This window comes from Cervus canadensis, chromosome 22 (assembly GCF_019320065.1).
Source record: "Cervus canadensis isolate Bull #8, Minnesota chromosome 22, ASM1932006v1, whole genome shotgun sequence".
NCBI classification, from domain to species: Eukaryota; Metazoa; Chordata; class Mammalia; order Artiodactyla; family Cervidae; genus Cervus; species Cervus canadensis.
In genome coordinates this window covers 7,067,694-7,092,138 of record NC_057407.1, presented here as the reverse complement: position 1 = coordinate 7,092,138, position 24,445 = coordinate 7,067,694, and the positions used below count along the sequence as shown (strand labels likewise).

Below are 24,445 nucleotides of genomic sequence, written 5' to 3'. Positions count from 1 at the left end.
ACCTAAGTAAAATAGTTCTGAGAGAAGGCAGACACCAGAAGGACGGCCTCCGTCTTTAAATAAGAACAAGACGTTGGAAACTTCCTAAGCCCTCAATTAAAGGGGATTGCTTCCATGAATTATGGAACATGCACGCCATGCATGATGCTCTTGGAAGCCATTAAGATGATGTTTTCAAGAAAAGTATTTGAGTATTTTTTCACGTCATACATTAAACAGAGGGAGGGAAGTCAGATTCGAATCTGTATAAAATGGGTGCTCTTAATTATGTTTGAAGCTATGCAAAGAAAAGGGAATGAGCAAAAACATACCCAAGAGAATAAAACAACAGATATCTCTGGGTGGTTTTTGCTGACCTTGTACTGTGTGCGTGTGTGGTGTCTTCTATAATCAGCATGAGCTGTTTTTTTCACAATAAAGGACAATGGAAGATGTTAGATCAAAGTATTTACCAAATCTCAGCCATTTAAGAAGACTAAGACTAAAGGCTCCGTCACTCTCACCCCCAACTCCCAGCTCAAAAAACAAAACAAAACAAAGATGGCAAAAGGTTGTACAGGTTTTTAAAAATAGTGCATTCTTAATCCTCTGAATCCTTTTTAAATTTGAAAGGTATATATAATATGTATCATAATTATGTGAAGTGCATGTGTTGTCATATGCTGTAACAGCTTGATAATTGACTTTTGAAAGAATGGTCAGGATGAGATGTCCACATCATTCTGTGTTCAGCACACCTACCCACCATTCCTTTATCCTGGCTACACGTTTCCCAAACATCAGGCCAGGTGAGCCGTACTGTCACATGGCTATTTAATCCCTTGTTTCTAACAACACCATCGCCTGAATAGTCTGCAGGTAGACACTGGTAGGGAGGGGTGGTTCTGAGGTTGAATATAATTGACCCTGGAATGACATGGGGGTGAAGAGCACCCATCCTCCATGCTGTGGAAAATCCCCATATAACTTACAGCTGGCTCTTTGTATCCATATTTCCTCTAGAGCCACGGTTCAGCCAAATGGGGATTATATAGTATTATTGGATTTACTATTGAAAAAAGCATGCGTATAAGTGGGTTCATGCCTTTAAGTCAGGGTTATTTAAGGGTCAACGGTATATATAAGTTGCTGGGGAGATGGTAAGACCTTCAAGACCCATGAAAAGAAGGAAGAAATCTTGTACCTGGTACAGAGTCCACTTAAGCTGATAGGTGGAAAGGTAGATGGATGGATGATGCTTGACCAGAGAATGGATACTGGACAGAGGATGGATTGGGAGGGTGGGGAGAGTGGATGGATGAATGGATGGATCTAGGGTGGACAGATGTAGCTTAGGTGGGTGGCATCCTCTCAGTCATGTGTCTGCAGATCAAGGATCAAAGAGTTTATCCTGTCTCACTGAGCATTTGCCCACCCAACACCTATCCCTGTTGTCACCTCATCTTCCAGCACCCCCTCCAATTATCCTGAACAACTCTTTGTTTACTGAACACTCACTCTGCCTGCACACTTTGCTCAAGCTACTTGTCCACCTGGACGTTAGCCTGGGCCACTCCCAGCACCTGGTCTGAAGGACTACACTTTGTTCTCGAGTTTCTGTCGCCCACTACCCCGTCTCTGTGAAGTGGTGGGGTCAAAGGAGGCACCCAGTGAATGTCTGTTGAATGAAGAAGGCAGGTCTGTTAGGAAAAGCTGCAGCGTTTGGGAGGCGGGGGAGCTGGGGGTTCCCCAAGCCTTTCGATGCCGCGATGTCACCTACAGAAGTGATGTATGTTTACACTCTCATTCTGTACCTGACCGGTAACCACCACATCATGAAAAGCTCTAGCCGGGTGTCTAACTTCCCTCCTGCACCGAGCTGGCTTCCACCACCCCTACCCCCCACCTCCAGCCAACAAAGAGCTTGTTTATAAACCGCAGAGCCAGGCCACGCCAAAACACTCCCCAGAATAAAAAGGATTAGGGTCCCGCTCCTCTCCGTCAGGCTCTGCCCCTGACCAGGGAGGCTGGTTCCCTCCCTGGTCTGCGGGCCGGGCGGCACGAGGAATGTTAATTCTGAGATTACATGCCAGGTGCTTACAGCGCCCCGGCACTGGAACAAAGGAAAGGCAGCGAAGGAATTGCTCACAGTCCCTGCTCGGCAGGTCAGCGGGCCTTGGCGGCCTTGCCAAAATCTGAGGCCGTGGTATTTAGGAAGAAATCAGGGTACAAACGTGTTGCATCCTAACATGTGGAAAATGAGTGCACCCACGGTTGACTTTTATATAAATTTTCTCTTCATTGATGGCCCAGTGGGTAAAGAATCTGCCTGCAGTCCAGGAGACACAGGATACACGGGTTCGATCCCTGGGTCGGGAAGATCCCCTGGAGGAGGGCATGGCCGTCCACTGCAGTATTCTTGCCTGGAGAGGCCCATGGACAGAGGAGCCTGGCGAGCTACAGTCCATGGGGTCACAAAGAGTCGGACACGACTGAGCACATGCTCAAATCATGGAGAAAACATGGAGGAATAGCAAGTTATGTGGCTAATGGAAAGGTGGCTTACTTTTTTCCCCTAAATTTTCTCTATATGATATTTAACCCTTAAAGTGGGGTAGTTAGGGGGCATCTGACTTGGCAATAGGGTGATGTCACTTTTCCTCAAAGCCCCTCCTGCTCCTCCCTGGAACTCAGATCTGTGCATCTCAGATTTGCCCACCGAAGCTTCTTGATAAACTACTGGCCCCACCCCTAGAGATTCTGATATGGAGATCTGGGGGGAGGGCAAACTGCATTTCTGACAAGCTCCTAGGTAATACCAATGGGCGCTGCTGGCCCGGGGACCACAGTTTAGAAGAACCCCACCCCACCAGGCCACTAGCTGCTGGGAGCCAGGCAGGGGGGCTCCGTTCATGTAGTGCTGGCTTTGGAAGGAGAAGCAGGACTTAATTTATGGTGTTTGCTGGTGTGTGACGTAAATACTCAGAAGATGGTCACGTTCAGACGGCAAGTGTGGTGTCCAGGGTGGTGTGGGGTTTGAGGAGATGTGCAGTCTCGACAGCTGGTGTGAGCCGGCCCCGGCACGCCTGGAGCCGCAGCGCTCCGGCCGGCACCCAGGCTGGGACTGAGCCACACCAGGTCAGTCCACGGATGGACAGGCGGACACACACCCACTGCTCTCTTATACTGTGTGTGTGCGTGTGTGTGCGTGCGCACGCTCAGTCTCTGGCTCTTGGTGTTTCTGCAGTGCTCCTGGATGGAACAGAATCCTGAGTTTCAGAGGCTGTAAAGTGTCAAGCACAATTTGGCAAGTAAGCTTGAGATGCTGGGTCCCAGGCGTCAGGAAATGCGGCCGGGCGGTCCCTTGAGAGAACACGTCTGTGGCTCGTCCTGGGGTTTCTGGGTTCAGTCCTGGTAACAACCAAGCTCTTGGGCTCCTAAGACATTCTGGGCACCTGGAGGGTGGACACAGGGGACTGCACAGAGATGCCAGCAGAGTTAGCTTGGGGTTAGGCTGGGCCCCAAATAGGGAAGAACCTTTGTATTCTAGCACAAGTTAATCACTAAAGGGATGTTGCCTTAAGCTTGAATTATACATAATGAGCCATCTCTGGCAACCCTGGCTCCAGGGATAAGAAGCATCAAGCTAAAATAGCTTTGTTTAGCTCACAGGAAGGACTGCCTGGGTGGCTCAGTGGTAAAAAAAATTCACCTGCCGATGCAGGAGACCCAGGAGACTTGGATTCGATCCCTGGGTCAGGAAGATCCCCTGGAGGAGGAAATGGCAACCCACCCCAGTAGTCCTGCCTGGAGCATCCCCTGGACAGAGGAGCCTGGCGGGCTATGATCCTTGGAGTCACAAAGAGTCGGACACGACATAGCGACTGAGCGCTCAGCTCAGACACATCCTGATCAGGCCCACAGTGAATGGCTGCCTTGCTCTTCCCCACAGCAGGCTGACCGGAAGCAGGAAGTGCTTGGCTTTACCCCCCTCCCCCTTCCTATAAAAGAGCCTGAATTCTTACTCCGGGCTTTGAGTCCGCCATCTTCTCAGTTCGCTAGCTTTCCAACCAAAGTCGCTCTTCCTTGCCCCCGCAACTCATGTTTGCATTACGTGGCCCGGCATGCAGTCAGCAGTGCACACGTGGACTCAGTAGCAGATCTTGCCTTGGGGAGTGTGTGAGTAAGGCCCTGGAGGCCTCAGGACCGCCTGGCCTATGCACCTGGGCTTCAAAATTCTCCAAACCGCACTGGCTTCCTCAGTGCTTGGCGTTTGCAGCTGGGAATTGATATTTGGCATCTGATGGGCTCCGTGTAGTAAGGTAAATCGCTCTGGTGTGTACAGCCGGAAACTTTATTTCCTTTGGGTGTGGAGCTTTTTCTTCAAATTAAGGCAAGTTTTTATGTCTTTGAGTGGGCTAACCTGTTGGAGAGAGGAAGGAGTTGTTGGACTTTGACCTGGTTCGTTTGCTTCTTTGTTTTCTGTTCTGTGTTTTAAAAAAACGCGTACAGATTTATTTTTGGCTGCTCTGCATCTTCCTTGCTGTGCTCGGCTCTGGTTGCCAGCGCGGGCTCTAGGGCACGTGGGCTCAGGTGCCCCGCGGCATGTGGGTCTTCCTGGACCAGGAGTGGAACCCGTGTCCCCTGCGTCGGCAGGCGGGTTCTTAACCCCGGGACCACCTGCTTTCTTGGATGTTAGCATTTGTATGGGCCGTCTATATTTTGTCTTGAATTTCGGTCTTTAAAAATGGGAAAATTTTCAACTATCCCTAAAGAAAGCCCTCTGAGGCATGTTTTGGTTGAGTGATCTGATTAAGGCTGTGAGCTATGAGCGGAAGGTGATGCTGCTTTACTGTGACCCTGAGTAGCCACAGTACCTGTTAGGATGCCCTCCTCAAGGGCTTCAGGCGGGGTTACCTTGGGACCCTGTGCATCAGGTACTGCCAGCCTTGCTGTGTTAATGGCATCGCTCGCGGTCTCCTATGTTGTTGGCATGTGTAAAACCCCGAGACCAAACTGGAGGGTTTATTTAGGATTTTCTGATTGTCTTTGGGCTTTTTTGTTTCATTTTGTTTGGTCCTGTTCCTCCATTTACAGCCAAATCAATTTGATGATATTTAAAACACTTAATGATGTCACATGGAGGAGAGTAATAGAAAAGAAAAAAAAAGAAAACCTTCTCTTATCCTAGGGATAAAAGAAAGGTTCCGCTTGGTTCCTAAAATCACCAAACGCCCCAGCCTAGAATTCAGCCTGGTTGTTTGATACCAAGGCAAAGGCACCCTTTTGTAGTTAGAGGTAATATATTGCTATTTATGGTCTTAGGGTGGGCTGCTCTGTGAAGAATTGGGGGAAACTGATGAAATTCTCTACATGCAAGCGTTTGTGCTATTACATCAGAGAAAATAAGAAAAAGAAGGTAAAGTGAGTGAGGACAGGTCGCTCCAAACCTTAACTCCTCCAGCTGAGCCCAGGACGGCCCCTCCTTCCAGGGATCAACCAGAAAACCCCGTGTTAGTTCTGGGGCGCCGGGACCCGGTCTGGTATCACCATCTAAGACCCAGCAGGGCACCAGTTGGGGCCAGAAGCCACTCCTGGGACAGGGCGACTTACCTTACCCCGTCGTCTCGTGGGGCCCTCAATGCCAAGCACCTGCTGGCGAGGTTTCTCAGACGTGTTTATTTGCAAAGATCATGACCCCCTTACAAGGAGGCTCTCCTACACCTGAACCCACTTGGCGTATCACAGCTGAACCAAATTGTGTCTCCATGAGGGAGGCCCGCTCTTATTAGAACTTTGCTTATCAGCACGTCCTGGCTGGGCTTTGAAAAGCGGACCCAAAGCAAGAGAGTCTGAACAAAATTCAAGCAATTCAGCAAAAACCGTATGAAGACCCTTGTAAATTTTTGGAAAAGATTTATCAGGCCTACAGACATTACACTAATACAGATCCTGAGGCCCCCTGAAAATATAAGAACGGTAAACTTGACCTTTTATTGGTGGGGGTTAGGGAATACCTTACAGCAGGAGAAAGTTGCAAAAATTAGTGCGTTTGGAATGAACCCTTCTCAGTTGGTAGATGTGGCTTCCTAAAAGTGTTCAACAGGAAACAACAACAGAAGAAAGAAAAGGCAAAATGAAATGCCACCTTTTTGGAAGTGGCACTGGATTCCATCAAAAGTGAGTAACCCAGAGAGAGTTTAAAATCCTGGGCACTATACTAACCTCTCCACGAGTTTGTCTCCAACAGGTCTGCCTGTCCAATGAAGTAAATGGTCATTTCATTGTAACTGGAGACGTGTCAGCCTGTTTGTTTAATTTTGTCCAAGTAAAAAGTCACAGCTAACACAATTTTCCTCACGCTTCTGTCGGTGGCTGGGCACTTCTCTCCCGGTCTCATCAGGCCTGGCTCACATGACTGTATTTGCTGGTGGGTCTGCTGGGCTGGAAGGCCCCCCACATCTCGGCAGTTGGTGTCGCCTTGGCTGGACCCCTTGGCTCTCCTCCGTGTGGCCCCTCACCCCCAGGTGGCCTGTGCGTGGTGGCCTCAGGGCTGTGCTCCAAAAGGACGAGGCTGGAGCTGGAAGGCATCTTGAGGTCTGGGCTCTGCAGCCATCATGGTGCCCCCTTCCCCACATTCTAGTGGACAAAGCCAGTCCCAGGGCCCGCCCAGACCCACGGGCGGAAATAGACTGTGCGTCTCTGCAGGAGCTGCCAAGAGCATGCGTGTGTGTCGGGGTTTAGTCTCCCACACTTGTGCCCCATTGACATGCAGGGGAGCAGGCTCACCAGTCTCAGGCCTCTGTCAGCTTCTCTCTGATGCCAGGCCCTCCTCATACAGAGCCTGGGTCAGAATTCTTGTATAAAACGAGCTTGAGGAACAGTCCAGTTGGAAGAGGGTTTGGTGAGTGGGCTTGTTCTCAAACTGATCACAAAACAAAATTCTTTTATTGAGATTTTTTTTGCATGCAGAAAAATTCACATTTTTTGGTGTACGGTTACATGAATTTTGACCAGTGCAGGCAGCTGTGTTATCGGCACCGCAGTTATGGCCCGGTGTAGTCAGCCCCTCCTCACTCCAGCCAACCCCTGAAGCCACACCTCTTTTTCCCGATAGTTTTGCCTTTCTCAGAATGTTGTATGAATGGAATCACACAGTGCGTCGCATCTTTTGAATCTGGTATCTTTCACTTAGCATAATGCTTTTGAGATTCTCCCATGTTGCTGCTTGGGAGAGCTTGGTTCTTTTTTTTAATTGGCCAAGTACCACTTCATTATATAGATGTACCAGGGTTTGTTTATCCATGCACTCACTGAAGGACAATTAGATCGTTTCTGGTTTATGACAGCTGTGAATACAGACACTGTAAACGTCGGTGTGTAGGTTTTTGTGTGAATGCAAGTTTTCATTTCTCTGGAGTCAATACCCAGGAGCGGGACTTCTGGGCCAGACAGTAAATGTGTGCTTAACTTCAGAAGCAACTGCCAAGCTGCCTTCTAGAGTGGCTGAACCGTCTTAGATTCCCACTAGTGACGTATGGGAATTCGCAAATCCTCATCAGCGAATTGGTATCGTCAGCCTTTCCTGTTGTAGGCATTCTGTTAGGTGTATGCTGTCATCTCATGGAGGTTCACATAATGCAGTCTCCTAATGAACATCGTTTATGTATTTTCTTCAGTGAAATGTCTGTTCATTTTTGTAGCTTTTTGAACATGTTGTTTTCTCATTTCTGAGTTTTTATTAATATCTATTCTGGATATAAAGAAACATGGATGTCTTTGTCAGATGTGTTTCCCTGATGCTTTCTCCCAGTTCCTAGCTTGTCTATTTGTTTTCCAGACTTCTTTCATGAAGCACAGTTTTAAAATGAAGCCCAATATCTTATCAACATTTATCAATATTTTCTTTCACAAAAAGCTTTTCTGATGTTGTATCTGAGAAATCTAGGCCTAACCCGAGGTCAGAAAGACTTTCACTTGTGTTTTCTTCTAGAAGTTTTATAGTTTTAAGTTGTCCCTTTGGTCAGTGATCCATTTCAAGGATCCTTTTTTGGGTGGGGGGTGCAGTGAGCGGTGTATACAATGTGAGATATGGGTTGAGGTTCATTTTTTTCTGCATATGGATGTTCAGTTGTTCTTATTTGTTGAGAACGTGATTGTAGACCAGATCCACTGGGATTGTGTGTCGGTTGGGTGGTGGGAGGGGGTAGTAGAAACCTCTGAAGGGCAGGGCTGAAGAGCCCTCATATTCCCATCTGGGCACCAGGCCTTGAATTTCCAACCTCCCCACGGACGGTGGACCATCAGGCAGGCTCTGTGAGAGAGAAAAACGTTCTGTGGACCTTGCCAGGCCTCCCGTGGTTACTGTTTAACGTCTTGGGTGAAATCAGGCTTTCCTTACCACCACTGAAGGCTGCTCCAGGCAGGCCGTATCAGCACAGCCTGTACTGACGGTGTCTGTTGGGCGGGAGCCCCCCGCCGCCTCTGGGACTCCTTGCTGTTGAGAGGAGCCGGGTGAGATGCTGCCGCCGGGCGAGGGCCTGGCAGAGTCCAGAGATGAGGGGCGGGATTCGCCGTGGCCTGGTGTGAGCTGGGTGTGCAGAGCCCTGCTGGTGGGGGCCTGCTCCGGTGCGCACACGCTCGCGCCTTTCTCTCTGGGGTGAGAGGGTCGGGCGGGGGCTGTGCGTGGCCCTGGCGTCAGCCCTCTCCTTCTGGGATTTCTATCCCGAGGAGATAAACGCACAGACCAGACTTCGTTTACGATGGCAGAAGACTGGCAACAGCCTGAGTGTCCAGGGACTGGTGAGGAACTGTGGGCACCTTCTCCTAGTGGAAGGTGCACGGGTGGTCCTGAGAGTGGTCGTGAGACCCTGTCGGGGCAGAAACGTGGCCTATAGGACAGCACGTGTGTACAGTGGAGGCTTTTTTTTTAAAAAAAAATCTATTTGGCTGTGCTGGGTCTTGTTTGTTGCATGTGGCATCTTGTTTTGCGGGACGCAGAATCTTTCTTGCGGCCCACGGGCTTAATTGCCCCGCGGCATGGGGGATCCTAGTTCCCTGACCAGGGAGTGAACCCGAGGACCCTGCATTGGAAGGCGGGTTCTTAACCACTGAACCAGCAGACCAGTCCCCAAGGGAGCATTTTTGTGAATATTAGATGTGTCTATGAGCATATGTACTGTGTATACCGTAATACTTCCAGAGCCAGTTCCTTCTGTAAGCAGCCCTTAATCCCTGCAGCTGTAGGGTCAGGGTTTTCTTTTAATCAGAAGTCCTGCCCTCCTCTCCCAGTGAACCTTTTTTCAGGTCCACTGCCAAGGAGCCAGGAGCTGGGGGACAGATGTCCGAGGGTGTGTGGAGGAGGAGGAGACGGGACCAACAGCAGAAACAGTGGGGCAGGTGGGCTGGGGGACGCCCCCCCTCCCAGCAGGCTGCCAGCCTCTTTCCCTGTGTCTGGGGGTGGGGGCCCTGTCTTAGCTCTGTTCACTCACCCTGGTCCCCACTATCACCAAGGGTGCTTGTCTGCTGGTGGCTTCTTGGGAACCAGTGGGTTTAAAGTCTGTACTAGTCATAATGGTGGTGGCGTGTAGTTGCTCAGTCATGTCCGACTCTGCGACCCCATGGACTGTAGCCCACCAGGCTCCTCGGTCCATGGGATTTCCCAGGCAATACTGGACTGGGTTGCCACTTCCTTCTCCATCACCCCGACCCAGGGATAGAACCTACATCTCCTGCATTGCAGACAATGCACTTTACCACTGAGCCACTTGGTAACCTGTTATTAAAATGAGAATTTAGGCTGAGGGCCACTGTATAAAACAGACATACGTACAACAGAAGTGCTCTTTCACGGGAGGCGGTGGCCTGGGTTCTGTCTATTGGGGGCCCTTGTCTTCACACAGACCTGTCAAGCCCCGACCTCATCTCTGAAGACATAGGCCCTGCGGAGTACTGTGGCTCTCAACAATCATGAGGCCACTGAAACTCTTCTGCCCGGGTGACCCCTCATGGGCAGGAAGCAGGGCTGCCATCCTCCCATCCTCCCCACACTCAGCTCGGGGCCTGCCCAGAGGAAGTGTTCGGTGAAACACCTGTTTAGGGTAGCACCCCCCGTGGGGCACCAGGCGGGCCCCGTGAAAAGCCCAAAGGAAGTACGTGGAGGTGGGTGGCCGTCTGGCCGGATCGAGGGGCGACGTTCAGAACAGTTAACCACTCAGCGGTCCGGGCTCCGACCTGCCATTAGTTGCTTTAGGAGAAATGGAACGGGGGTTTCTGGCAGAGGTGGGGGGGCCGCTGAGGCACTGAAGGCGCTCAGGGGTCTTGGGACAGCGGCAGTTTACCACGCAGGATGGAAGTATTTAGAAATGTTAAGGACTGATGTGGCCGCATATGATCCATGGATGGAATGATGAGTCGAAAGATAAAAGGCTAGAAGGATGGGTGCATGGACAGAAGAGTGGGGAGGTGGAAGGATGGAGGCTGAGTAGACAGGTAGGAGGACGGGTTCTGGGGAAAAGGTAAAATACAGGAATGGATGGGTGGGGCTTCCCTGGTGGTTCTCTGGTAAAGAATCCAATGCAAGAGACATGGGTTCCATCCCTGGTCTGGGAGGACCCCACATGCCACAGAGCAACTACACCACCACTACTGAACCCGAGCTCTAGAGCCGCGGGGGGCCACAGCTACTGAAGCCCGCTCACCGCAGCTGGAGAGTGGCCCCCGCTCGCTGCAACCGGAGAAAGCCCGCATACAGCAACGAAGACCCAGCCCAGCCCAAAATCAATAGGATACATTTTAAAACCGTGTTTAAGAATGGATGGATGAACGGAAAGTTAGGAGAAGGAAGCGGCGAGTAGGATGGGGGAGTGGGGAGGGTGTGCAGGGGAGGGAGGGAGGGTGTGTGTGGGGAGCCCCGGGTGACGGCTTCGGCTTCGTCTCTGGCCGCCGCAGGGAGCTTCCTGGTGCCCTACCTCGTCATGCTGCTCGTGGAGGGCATGCCGCTGCTGTACCTGGAGCTGGCGGTGGGGCAGCGCATGCGCAAGGGCAGCATCGGGGCCTGGAGGACCGTCAGCCCCTACCTCAGCGGCGTGGGTAAGTGGGCGCCCCCGTCCCCCCGGGAACAGGGAAGTAGGGCTTCCCTAGTGACTCCACGGTACGGAATCTGCTTGCCAACTCAGGAGATGCGGGTTCCATCCCTGGGTCGAAAATACCCGCTGGAGGAGAAAACGGCAACCCACTCCGGGATTCACCAAGACTCGGACGCCACTGAGCGATTAACTCACGCTACTGATGGCTTGTCAGTATTCTCGCCTGAAAAGTCCCACCGACAGAGGAGCCTGGCTGGCTACAGTCCAGAGGGTCTCAAAGAGTCAGACATGACTGAACAACCGCACACACACACACAAGAAAGGAGCGGCCCAAGACAAGAACTGTAACCAGTGTCTGGGCCATTCCATCAACCATCGTGGGAACCATGCAATGGCTCCTGCTAATTTCTGACGCCTCCCCCATCGGTGCTGGCCCGTGTGAGTGTGAGCTCACTAATCGTCATCACACCAGAGGGCTTGTGGGGTGCTGTCAACATCTCTAGTGCATGAAAAAAGGGGCCCAGTGAGTAGCAAGAGGGGCACTGCCTTCCCTCCCGCCTCTTGAGTTACTTTGAGCTGGTGTCTGGGGCGCCCTCGTGGGATCTTCGCCCAGCGTGGCCCTGGTGTGCCAGGCTCCCCTGGGAGCAGGACGAACTTTGGCCAGCAGTGGCCACAGTCTGTTCTGCTCACCTCACACACACCCACACCCCCACACCCAGGCGGAAAGGGAAACAGGAAAACACAGGAAAGTTTTAGGAACAGGGCGCGTGTGAACTAGCACGTAACTTCATCTCGGGTACAGAAGTGTGTCCAGAGGCCTCACACATCCAAGCGCAAGTGCCCCCTTGTCTTGAATGGCTGTTAATTTTTAACACAGAGGTGTGTGGTTTTACGATCGGCCCGAGCCGTCAATCACAGAGGGCTTCTCCGAGGCAGCGTTTGTGGCCTGATAGGAAAAACACCAGATGTGGGTGCCAGCCGGGGATGCTGGTGAATGATTACCAGCCAGCTCTGTGAGGCGGGGTGGGGGTAGGGGAAGGCCCGAGGAGAGGTCCCAGAGCGGGGGCCGGGCCTGGAGGCACGCAGTGGCTCTCCAGACCCCCACAGTCTGCTCCGGTCCCCTGGCACCCCAACTGGTTCCCCGCAGGCCTGGCCAGCTCAGGGGCAGCCCCCGTCCCCTCCACGCCTGACACCCCTCACAGCCTGCTCCCCACCACCACCGGGGAGGGTTTGGCACCAGTGACCCCGCTGTAGGCAGGCCGAGGAGGGCGCAGCCGTGACGTCCAGCATCAGTGACAAAGCGCTTCTCAGGGAAGGTGCGAATCCCAGCTCCACCACTTGGGAGCAGCGTGGCAAGGGCTGTGTGTCGGCTTCCCCCTCTGCAAGGTGGGCCTGAGGTCGCTCTGCAGCTGTCAGGCCCCTAGAAGAGCACCCAGGGCAGCGTCGCCGGGGAGAGGGCGGCAGAGGGCGAGACGAGCCTTAGGAAGCGCGCGCGGGGTTCGGGGCGCTCCTCAGGCCCCGCGCCCCATCTCTGCAGGTGTGGCCAGCGTGTTGGTGTCCTTCTTCCTCTGCACATACTACAACGTCATCAACGCCTGGGCCTTCTGGTACCTCTTCCACTCCTTCCAGGTGAGCGGACGTGGGCTGGGGCAGGAACGGGCGGGGGGTGGCCGGGCACCCTGGACCGAGCAGAGGGCTTCCGGGCTGGCGATCCATGGACCCCTGCTGTTTGTGTGATGTGTGCGTACATTTTTGGAGAGTGGGCCCACAGATTTCATCGGGTGCGCTCTGAAGGATGTGACCACCCCCCTCCAAAATATTAAGAACCGCTGCCTGCTGGGCCATGGGGAAACCCGTGGGGAGAGCTGATGGGGAAGGGCCCCCCCTGAGCATGACTGCATGGCCTCCCTCCTCTTTCCACTTCCTGCCTCTTACCATGTGTCCTCCAGGTTTCTGACGCTAGCCAGGTCCCTCCTTGTCTTTGCAAACGTTCTCCTAGAAGGACCACCATCACCCTGTAACACAATAGAGGCTCTTCCCAAAGATACACTGTTGAAAAATGCATTTCTGATGATAGCCCTAGTTGATGCTCATTGTAGAAAACGTGGAAGGGACTGGGACTTGTGGAGAACAGAGGACCCTAATTCCACACTGAGAGGGGGGTCTTCATGTCTGAAGCTTCCCCTCCACGGCCTGTGTTCACATCTTTTCCTCAAGAGTCTGCCCATCCGCTCCCAGGGCCCCTCCTCGTGCAGCCTCCTGCACCTCAGCCTCTTCCCAGACGGGGGAAGACGGGGAAGAGACGGGAGCCCACTGGGGGGATGTCTCCCTCTTCGCCCCTGAGCCAGGCCTTCATGAGCCAGACCCTGTCTCCAAGGTCAGAAGCTACATGGGCCTGGTCGTGGACTCTGAACCGACCCCAGCTTGTGAGGCCAGTCTCTGGAGCATTTGAGTACACCATTGGGTCTTTGGGGCCCCAAGGAATGCTTGGGAGAATGACCTCAGTAGTCAGGAGCTGGCATCTATTCTCAGAAGGTGCTATATTCACATCCAGCTGTAGCTCTCCACTCTGCCACACCCAGGTTGTCTCGTGGGAGAATGCCCGGACAGGAAGGACTCTGCCCTGAGCTTAGCTATGCCTCTTCTTCCTCTCCCTGGCTCAACCTAGAGTTCCATGAAGACTAGTCACAGCCTTGCCTCTCTTCCACCTTCTGGGTAGAAGCAGGGCAGCTCCTCTACTCTCCAGCCTATTGCAGAGTAATGGTCTCCGGTGACCATTTCCCTCCTCTGTGCTGGGCTGTCATGTACGGTTGAGCAGGTTGTGCACTGCACAATGCCATTCCAACTAAGGGGTGGCCATACATGCTGCAGGCATTGTATATATATAGGCATCCTTAAGGCCATTTTCTGAAAGTGGAAGCATTGTGTGTTCTTGTAACAAATCAAGATGATTTGACCGTTTTCCAAAGGCAAAGTGTATAAATAAAGTAAGGGGGTACCATTTTCTAACCCTCAGAAGTGTAAAAGTCAGGGATTCCTGGAAATCACTTGGCCGTTCATTCCAGCCTTCACAGGTCCATGCGCCTCTCCCCTGCCCCTCTGCCATGAGGCCTCCTCCATGGCCCCATAGGAATGGCAGTACCTCCAGCTGCAGACACTCACTCACGCTTGCTCCGGGCCAGCTAGCGCCACCAGCACGTTAGAACTATCCCCTTGTGTAATCGCGACCACATCCTGTGGTGCTGATGCCCGAGGTTCCTGAGGGGGCCTTCAAAGCCGGAAGGCTGGACGCAGCAGCCTGGCCACAGGGTCTGTGCTCTGGTCCAACCAAGTCGGGCTTCCCAGCTTTTCCCCCTGGGAGCTCCAGGCTAATAAGCATGTGAATGCAGGGATCTCAGCTTCCTCACCTAGTGATTCAGGGGGCGGAGAGAGGCTGGGTGCTGAGAAGTGGTCAGTCTAAGTCCTTCCATACTTAAAGCTTCTCCATGCTGGCTGCGTGCTGGGATCACCCGGGGGAGCTTTTAAAACTCTGAGACCCAGGCCCCACCCAGACCAGTGAAATCTGAGTCACTGCCGATGCAGTCTGGGCATCAGAGTTTTTAAAACCTCCCTTCCTCTGAGTGATTTAAGTCACGTACCTGTAGCCACGGTTGGCGACCAGCCTGTGCTGAACAACAGCAGCGATGCAGTGAATGGACGCGGTCAGTGCCCCCAGGCCAGGCAGACCCCGGGGGCTGTGGTCTGGGCTTCAGGGCCTAAGGGACCCCCCACCTGAGAGGGCGCAATCCTGGCTGTCACTACACCTAGGTTTACTCCACGCGGCCATTCTATCCACGAGTCCCCCTCGCTCAGCAGTCCAGCCCGAGGGGCTGCAGGGCGCTGGTCCACGAGGGTGAAAGTAAAAGCTGTGAGGCCAGGAGGTCACGCGGCTTCACTTCAGTGCCTCCTGTGGGTCAGAGCAAGTCACAGGTCAGCCCAGGTCGCGGGCAGGGGCAGAGGGGGCCACCTCTCAAGGAGGGCCGCTGGTGGTCACCTTGGGGAGCATTTTAGGTCAAAGCTAGAAACCGGCTGCGGGGGGGGATCGGTTTCTGCCAGGGGTCCCAGCAGCACAGGGCCTAAGCACTTTGCAGGTGACCAACGTGGTCTCCAGCTCCTTACCAGCAGAGTGGCCCTAGCCACTCAGGCATTACCTAGCCCATCAGGTAATGCTGTTGGGCTCATTTCTGTTTCCTGTGAAATACAGGGGTTGAACCCATTGGGGTTAGACTTGCCTCTGTCAGCAGGGAGTGTTTGTCTCATGAAATCTGATCCACGCGGGGCTGGTTGTGGCAGAGCAGAGGTGGGACCCTAACCCCTCCCCTCCCCCACTCAGCTCCGCACTTCTTTTTAGCTCTTGGCCTTGCGTCCTGTTCATCACCCCTGCGCCATTTAGGCGCTCTGGTTGCTAAGGGAGAGAGAACCCAGCTGGAACTAGCTGAAGCAGAAGTCGCCCTTACTGGCTCTACCTGCAAAGTCCAGGAGTGGAACCGCTTCAGGTGTAGCTTGACTCAGGCTCAACGGGATCAGTACCTGCATCAGTACTTTCTGTCTTAGATACAGAAGAAGGCTGTGGTGGGGACGAACCGCAGCCCCCTCGAACTTCCAGACACAGTGACTGTTAGGAAATGCCTGTCTCCACCTCGGTAGCGAGGGCAGGACCCCAGTCTTATTCCTGCTGGGGTTTGCTAGGGGCTGGTGGAAATAAAGACCACCCAGATGAGAGCAAGCAGGGGCTGTTTATCCATAGCTTGTTCTAACGAGGGAGTCACATGACTTGCATTTGACAGAGACTCCAGGGCAGGCAGAGCACTGGGGAATTGTGTTGGGTGTGTGACTGGTTAGGGGAGGGTCTCTGGCTTTTTCCTCTTGGCCCTGAGTTGGAGGGAACACAGGTTCAGAAGGCTGCAGTCAGCGACCAAGTCCTGACCATCCGAGCTGACTGTAGGTGCTGTGCTTTGGGTTCCTGGGCTGGAGGCTACAGAGGTTGTGGGTCAGAGTCCATTTGTCATAGACGGTCTGGCCATTGTCCCTTTGATTCGGCCTCTGCCACCCACCATGGAGCTGAGACGTTTTCAGCAGACACCCACGGGGTCGCTGGGAGTGTGGGGCCCCTGCCCGCCTGGCCCTCTGCCCAAGCCCCGCCTGTGCCCGGGGTGGGGGAGAGCCTTTGGCTCCCCTCTGCCTTCAGGAGCTCCTGCCCTTCGGGGACCAGCGACTCTTCCAAGAGCCTCCCCTCGGGCCGCCTCCCGTCCTCCCACCCCAACCTTTGGCCTCCGCCCGCACCTCTGAGCGTAACGGTGCTTTTGACCCCGCAGGACCCGCTGCCGTGGTCTGTGTGCCCGCTGAACGGCAACCGCACGGGCTACCTGGAGGAGTGCGAGAAGGCCTCCTCCACGCAGTACTTCTGGTACCGGAAGACGCTCAACATCTCGCCGTCCATCCAGGAGAGCGGGGCGGTGCAGTGGGAGCCGGCGCTGTGCCTCATCCTGGCCTGGCTGGTGGTGTACCTGTGCATCTTGCGGGGCACCGAGTCCACCGGCAAGGTAGGACTTGAGGGGTTAGCGCCCCGGGCAGCGGCGAGGCCCCTCCGCCGTCGGCGCTGGGGAGGAGGGGCGGACGGCGATGCTGGAACGAGTCTAGCCGCCGGAGACGGCCAGCGGTCCTGCAGGTCGCAGCCCTGAATCTCGAAATGCGGACCTCCCCCGTCCCCGCAAAGATGAGCATGTCTGTCCCAGTGACCTGCCTGTACCACCCAAGGGGTGCCAGGCAGCACGACCTAGTTTTCCTCTCTGTGAAAACTTGTCATGTCGACACGCGTCCCCGACACACGCTGCACTCAGCCGCACCGCGGGGAGAGCCCCTAGGACTTGGGTGTCCGTCCGACCCTCAGAGCTTCTGAGATGGTCCGTGAGGGGTACCTCTGAGCACTGGGACTTTAAAGGCTCTCCAGGTGACCCTATGAGCAGCTGAGTCGCAGAACCTCTGGTCCAGGCTGCTTTCCATGACCTAGAGAGCTGTTGGGCCTGATTAGAAACCTTTTCTCTTCGGCATGTCCCTAAGTTTATGGTCCTGGCGGAGCGGGGACGTTTCTCTGACCCGCTCCGGGTGGAACGCCTTCCTGGAGGGTTCCCCTCACCTCCCGTCTCTCCAGCTGCAGCAGATGCTCCGGGCATGCATGTGCCCACCTCGTGCCCAGTCACGCCTCACAGTGCATCCATCGTGGGTGGGACACGCAGGTTGTTTCAGTCTTCAGGCCTTCACAGGAGATCTCACTGTCCACTCACCTGAGGCTTTCAGAGGTGAAGTCCTGCCCGAGGGCAGAGCCAGCAGACCCCGCTTTGCCCCAGAAACTCCCCGTCATTTTCGATTGAGCACCTCCTGTTGGCCCACACTTTTCATGACTGAATCAGTCCCGGCTTTTCCCTTCTGAAGGTCGTAAGAGCCCACCTGGCCTCTTCCTCCTGACCAGCCCGGTTGCCTTCTCCAGCCCCACCTTGTGTCTCTAACTCTGGTTTGTTAATTAATGGCTGTGCTAGTCTTAGTCGTGGCATGCAGTCCTCACTGTCGCCTGTGGCATCTTTCCATGTGGTGTGCGCGCCTCTCTCCAGCTGTGACGTGTGGTCTCAGGAGTCGTGGTGTGACAGTTTAGTTGCTCCGCAGCATGTGGGATCCTAGTTCTCCAACCAGGGATCAAACCCCCGTCCCCTGCACCAGAAGGCAGATTCGTGACCACTGGACCACCAGGGTAGTCCCCCAACTGTGTGTTTCTTGAGGCATCAAGGCCAGAACTACCCCCAGTATTTTAGGTGTCCGGTGACACCCTAGTACCATGTCTAGTAGGATATCTTCTTTCGGTTTTCAGGGCCCCGTGATGGCCAGCATCTTAATCCCAATAACCCCCTTCTCAACATCAAAAACCTGAGATTCTACAGCAACTCACTCTGTCCCATCTTGAAATTTGGAGGATATTTTATGCTCAGAAAAAAGGTTTCCAAACTGGCCTCTGCCAAATTATCATGAACATGATCCAGAAGATCCGAGGGCAGTATCTGCAAACGTGGAGATTCAGTGAAGCCATCCCTTTTCCAGATCACTGAGAAACTTGCCAAATGAGGACATGTCATAACATGAAAACTTACTTCTTCTTATTGTCTATTTCCTCGGCTTAAGCCACGCCCCTCTCCATGACAAAAGTGCCCCAACAACTGTTAATTTATGGTATACAGCAAAGTGATTCAGTTATGAATATTCTTTTCCCTTGTGGTTTATTACAGGATATTTAGTGCATCCTGTGCTAGACAATAGGACCTTGTTGTTTATCCATTTTATATATATATATGTATTTTGTAGTTTGCATCGGCTAATCCCAGACTCCCAGTCCACCCTTCTCCCGCCCTCCTTTCTCCTTAGCAACCACAAATCTGTGGGTCAGTTTCTGTTTTGGAGACAGGTTCATTTGTGTCATATTTCAGATTCCACATATAAGTGATATCATGTGGTATTTGTCATTATCTTTCTGACTTCAGTTAGTATAACTTCTGGGTCCATCCATGCGGCTGCAAATGGCATGATTTCATTCTCTTTATGGCTGAGTAATAGTCCATTGTTTACATATATCACATCTTCTTTATCTGTTCATCTGTTGATGGACATTCAGGTTGTTCCCATGTCTTGTCTGTTGTGAATACTGCTGCCCTTACATAAGGCTGCATGTATCTTTTTTAATGTTAGTTTTGTCTGAATATATGCCCAGGAGTGGGACTGCTGGGTCCTATGGCAACTCTGTTTTTAGTTTTCTGAGGCACCTCCATATTGTTTTCCCTGGTGGCTGTACCATCTTACATTCTCATCAACAGTGTAGGAGGGTTCCCTTTTCTCCACACCCTCTCCAGCATTTGTTATTTGTAGACTTTTTTTTTTTTTTTGTAGACTTTTTAATGATGGCCTTTCTGATCGGTGTGAGGTGATGCCTCATTGTAGTCTTGATTTGTCTGATGACTAGGGATGTTGAACATCTTTTCATGTGCCTGTTGTCCATCTGTATGTCTTTGGGAACATGTCTATTTAGGGCTTCTGCCCATCTTTGGATTGGGTTGTGTTTTTGTTTTGTTGTAGTTGTCACTGAGTCATAGGAGCTCGCAACAGCTCTATTTATGGGGGTGAATTTTGTTAAAGCCTGTGTGCTGTATATTGGCCTTCTTTGTTGGACTCTGCTTTCTTCCCCTCCAAGGTTTGTTTTCAGATTATTGAGAAATGGTTTTTCCAAGTTCTTTAGGCTGGATCACATATCCCGCAGTCCTTCTAGCTTCCCTGATTGGGGAGAAGTGAGCCAGCCTGGTCTCGACTGAAGAGAGATTTCCAGGAAACTTGTTCACCTGAGGTGAATGGGGGCGGCTACCAAGGACTGACTCTGTGTCCTCTAAGCGCCCACTGGTCACAGACCACGGTCACCCTCCCCTGCTGTCTCTTGCTTTCCTTCAGCTCACTGGCCAGATGCCCTTTTCTTTCCACTTGCCCATTCCCATCTTGAACCTGGTCTATCTTCGTGTAATCTCATGTGGCTGTGTTACTCATCTCAAGTTACAATATCCTCACTTAGGAAGCAATCACAGAAGACACGCCCGGCGTCTGCCTGCCATCCCCGGGGTCAGAGGGCAGAGCACCGCGCGGGCGTCCTTGGAAATCCGTGGGGCGATAGTGCCGCACCTCGGTGGGCGTGGAGGGCCGGGTGCAGCTGGACTTGAGTCACCAGCTGTTTCTCACAGGGGGACCCAAACATGAAGGGAACTGCTTTTACTTTAAAAAAAAAAAAAGAAAGAAAGAAAAAAAACCCAAAACAACACCCCCCCACACCCAACCAGACAAAATGACCAAGCAAACAAACAAATTTGCAAAGTGCTTGAAAAGGGGCTTTGGTGCACATATGAGTTGATCTGCAGAAAAACAAATTCCAGCCCTGTGTGGGCATCCGTGCACTTGAAGGTCTCTATTGTAAGACTTTGTGAAAAAAACTGCCTAGCATTGAGAGGCTACTTCCAAAGCTACCATGAAAATCAAAGATCAAACATCAGTGAACCCATGACATACATCAGCAGGGAAAGAACTGGTTGACAAATTCCACTGGTATGCACCTTTAAAGCCCGTGGAAGGCCTCTCTCTCCTTCTGAGGTGGCCCACACTCTGTATGTGGGGTGTGCTTCCCTCTGAATAAATCCACTTCTTACCGTTAAAAAAAAAAAAAGCCCGTGGAAGTGAGGCCTTTCATAAAAACCTTTGAATTTCTATTGTATTTTTCACAGGAATACCAAATGACACTGCTTTTCCTTTATACACTCATGGCCAAGCTTGTCTCAGGCCCCAGTCCTGGGGGTACCTGACCTTCATCCAAGCTCCTGGTTGTTTTGTTTTGTTTTGTTTTTCCTTTCAGAGACGATATAAATCCTGTAAGGGACTGCTTCCTGCTCTGCTTGGGCCACGAGGAAGCTCAGAGATCAGTCTGGCTCAGAAACTGTGTAGCACCTCACCTATTCCATGAGCCGTCTTTTCCTTGGGGCTCATCTTCCTGGGTTGCCCACATTTTCTTTTTACACGGATATCTCATGACGTATTCCTGTGGGCGGCCTTGAGTCCTTTCTGGAATAAGGTTGAGTTGAAGGGAGGCTGGAGGACAGAGGATTCCAGGACCTGTTCCCTCTTCTCCACTGAACAAGAGATTTCCTGGGGGTCACACGCGTGGGCATCCATGCCCACCACCCAGTTTCCCAAACTCAGAACCCGTGTCTGACCAAGAACCACAATGCCTTCCCAGCTGCCGGTCGCCCAGACAGCCAAGATGGTGCTGCGGCGTTCCGTGGGGATGGCGGGTCTGCCTGCCTTGGGCCTGAGGGCCCCGTAGTGCCCGCTCCTCCAGGGAGCTGACTCTGTGCTCTGGTGCCCACAGGTGGTATACTTCACGGCGCTGCTGCCCTACTGTGTGCTCATCATCTACCTGGTCAGGGGCCTCACGCTCCACGGAGCCACCAACGGCCTGGCGTACATGTTCACTCCCAAGGTATGGGCTGGAGGGGAGGGGCCCCAAGGGTACCCCCATTCATCCCCCCGCCCTCCAGGATGGGTGGAAGGGGGAGACCAAGGCGGGTGGAGCAGTCATGAACTCAGGGAAGTGGATGTGAGCCTGCCAGGCAGTGAGGGTCGTGGCTTCCATGTCCTCAGCCAGGGAGCCCTCACGCCTGTGAATTCTGGGCCCTGACTCTGTGGTCCACGTACATGCGTGTCCTCACTGCCCCCAGCCTCTGCTGCCCCAGTCTCACCCCAACCCTCCTCTCCAGCTGCAGACCAAGCTGTTCACCGGGAGCATCCCTGCAGTCAGCTCACCCTCCTGCTCACACTTCCAGTCACCCCTTTCCCTATGGGGGTGAATCCACACATGGCAGGGCCCCCGTGATCCTGCCCCATAGCTGATGCTCATCAAGAGGGCCACTGTCGCCTTTGGGACAGGGTCATTTAGCAAGTCTGGTCCCTGGAAACAGTATGACTATAGCAGCATTGCCTCTAATGTCAGTGCTGGGTACAACTCAGCCTTGGGCACCAGCGCCTCCATTTCTGGAGGCCGAGACCCATGCAGCGTCTGGGTCATGGATCAGGGGCTCAATTCGTTTGAAAACTTGTATCCGACACTGTCTCCTCTGGGTAAGAGGCAGTGAGGGGTGTGACGTGAGGATGTCTTTTATATGCTGAGAACCTGGCAGGGTACAGGCAGGGCCAGGAGGACTGGGTTCGAGCCTCAGGCCTGCCCCGGCTGGCTGTGTGCCACAGACCCGTTCCTTCCCCTCTCTGGGCCCCCTCCCCCTGCTGGTCTCAGAGCCTGGGGTTCCCACCTGGGGTTCACCCACCCTGTCCCCACTGGCTTTCCCCCACCAACTGCTCCCCACAGATGGAGCAGTTGGCCAACCCCAAGGCCTGGATCAACGCAGCCACCCAGATCTTCTTCTCGCTCGGCCTGGGGTTCGGGAGCCTCATTGCCTTCGCCAGCTACAATGAGCCCTCCAACAACTGCCAGAAGCACGCCATCATCGTGTCCATCATCAACAGCTCCACGTCCATCTTTGCCAGCATCGTCACCTTCTCCATCTATGGCTTCAAGGCCACCTTCAACTACGAGAGCTGCTTGAACAAGTAAGCCTGAGTCACCTGGTGGGCCCTAGGCCTGAGGGTGGGCAGTGAGCCTGCAAAGGCCTGAGCTGAAGGGCCTCTGAGAAGAGGCAGATCCCAGAAATCAAGGGGGTATTTTGATACCCCTTGGGGCACTGTCTTTGCTGCCCTCGATCCAGGATTTAAATCAGACCCACCAGCATCTGCCTAAGGGGATGAGGGCAGTTTTGTGTATTCAGAGCACTTATAGCACCAATAGAGCATTCAACATGTAAGAAACCAGTTTCTTCTGTCCCATCTCCCCTGCCTCAGAAGTAACCAAGAGCTCCCCAGCTGAGCCATGGAGCTTGCAGAATCTTTCTGGTGCCCCCTTACCCAAAACATAAGAAACATCATCCAGAAGGTATGCTGTCCAGTACAGCAATCCCTAGCCACAAGGGGCTATTTACAAATGTAAATGTAAATTGATTTAACATTAGCTAAAATTTTGTTTTGTTGTTGTTGTTCAGTGGCTAAGTCGTGTCTGACTTTGCCACCCCATGAACTTCAGCACACCTGTCTTCCCTGCCCTTCACTGTCTCCCAGAGTTTGCTCAAACTCATATCCATCAAGTCAGTGATGCCATCCAAACATCTCATCCTCTGTCACCCCCTTCTCCTCCTGCCTTCAGTCTTGCCCAGCATCAGGGTCTCTTCCAGTGAGTCGGTTCTTTGCATCAGGTGGCCACAGTATTGTAGCGTCAGCATCAGTCCTTCCAATGAATATTCGGGGTCGATGTCCTTTTAGGATTGACTGGTTTAATCTTTTGCTGTCCAAGGCACTCTCAAGAACCTTCTCCAGCATCACAATTCAAAAGCATCCGTTCTTGATATAAGACTGGTTTCCACCTCAGTGTAAGGTAGTTGAGATCAGCCTCTCAGTGGCACTAGCCTCATTCGAGTACTCATTGGCCACGCGTGGCTAGTGGGTATGAGGTTGGAGAGCACTGATGTAGAACTTGCCCATCATCGCTGGAGGTTCTCTCAGACAACGCTGGTCCAGAGATTAAAACAGCCCACCCAGCTGTGTGGGTTTGGTTCCTTTGGTCATCACTGTTTCTGTCTGAGGCTCCTTCAAAGTCATTTACAATCACCCTGTCCTTTAAAAGCTCACCAGTCAACACATTCCCTAGGTGGGAGAGGGTTTGGCGACAGCGACCTTTGTAATCAGCTGCTCTGCCCTGCAGGGTGATTCTGCTGCTGACCAATTCTTTCGACCTTGAAGATGGCTTTTTGACAGCCAACAACCTGGAGCAAGTGAAAGATTACCTGGCGTCTGCCTACCCCAGCAAGTACAGCGAGGTGTTCCCACAGATTAGAAACTGCAGCTTGGAATCGGAGCTGGAGACGGTGAGCTGCTGGCAAAATCTTGACTTGCTTCACCCACACGCTTCACAGGGGCCTTTGACCCTGCCCATGAGAAAGGGCACCTTGAGGGGTACACACACCCCGTGAAAATCAGGGAAAACTGAATTTTCTTCCCTGCGCCTCTTAGAGGACGAGCGCCCTGCCCACCACGCTCCCGGGTGCCGCACGGGGATCCCAGTCCCTACACAGTTCCTTTGGGACCCCTGTGTCCCTTGTTTCTTTAACTTGGCTCTTTTCAAAATTTAAAAATAGAGGAAAGGATGAAGAGTAATTAAACACCCACCTGTCCACCTCTCAGAATGAAAAATCTAAACATTTTGTCAATTTGGGGCTCAGATTTTCTTTTTTATGTAAAAGGAAAGAACATTTTAGGGACAAAGGTAGAATTCTCTGTTACTCTCCCGAAAAATCTACCCTACTCCCAGAGCCCAGAAACTTCATTTTGACAACTTTATTACCCATATATATATCATGGGTAATGCTGTCATTTTCCTTGGCTGTTTTTAAGTGGAAATAAGTGGTCCTGAGGGAGATCTTTCTCATTTAGCATTTTATTTGAGATTGCTCTATGGGGATACATACGGACTTCCATTCATTCACTCTAAGAGTGACATTTTGTTCTATCATAAATATCCCACACTTGATAGAACCTGAGCCACCAGCACTGGAAGCCTGGCGTCTCCAACTGGACCCCAGAGAATTCTCTATGAACTTCCTTACTGATAAATATTTGGGTTTTTTAAAAAAAATTCCCCCAAAATTGCTCTTGTATACATTTTACAG

At 52.6% G+C, this 24,445-nt stretch overlaps 1 protein-coding gene across 5 annotated transcripts in view; it reads left to right on the top strand.

Annotated features, from left to right (window-relative positions):
* Positions 1-24,445, top strand: part of SLC6A20 (solute carrier family 6 member 20) — a 52,964-nt gene that overhangs the window by 1,041 nt on the left and 27,478 nt on the right. For 2 of the 5 annotated variants that reach the window (XR_006264422.1, XM_043442196.1), the window contains exons 2-7: positions 10,930-11,070; positions 12,604-12,695; positions 16,421-16,648; positions 21,046-21,156; positions 22,039-22,280; positions 23,482-23,644. Coding sequence is in view for 1 of the 5 variants with exons in the window: in XM_043442196.1 (XP_043298131.1) it covers positions 10,930-11,070; positions 12,604-12,695; positions 16,421-16,648; positions 21,046-21,156; positions 22,039-22,280; positions 23,482-23,644 (977 nt within the window). In the remaining 4 variants the exon portion in view is untranslated. Of the gene's footprint in view, positions 1-8,378; positions 8,494-8,616; positions 8,782-10,929; positions 11,071-12,603; positions 12,696-16,420; positions 16,649-21,045; positions 21,157-22,038; positions 22,281-23,481; positions 23,645-24,445 lie in introns of those variants that run through there. The other 3 variants (XR_006264425.1, XR_006264423.1, XR_006264424.1) reach the window with 3 other exon arrangements.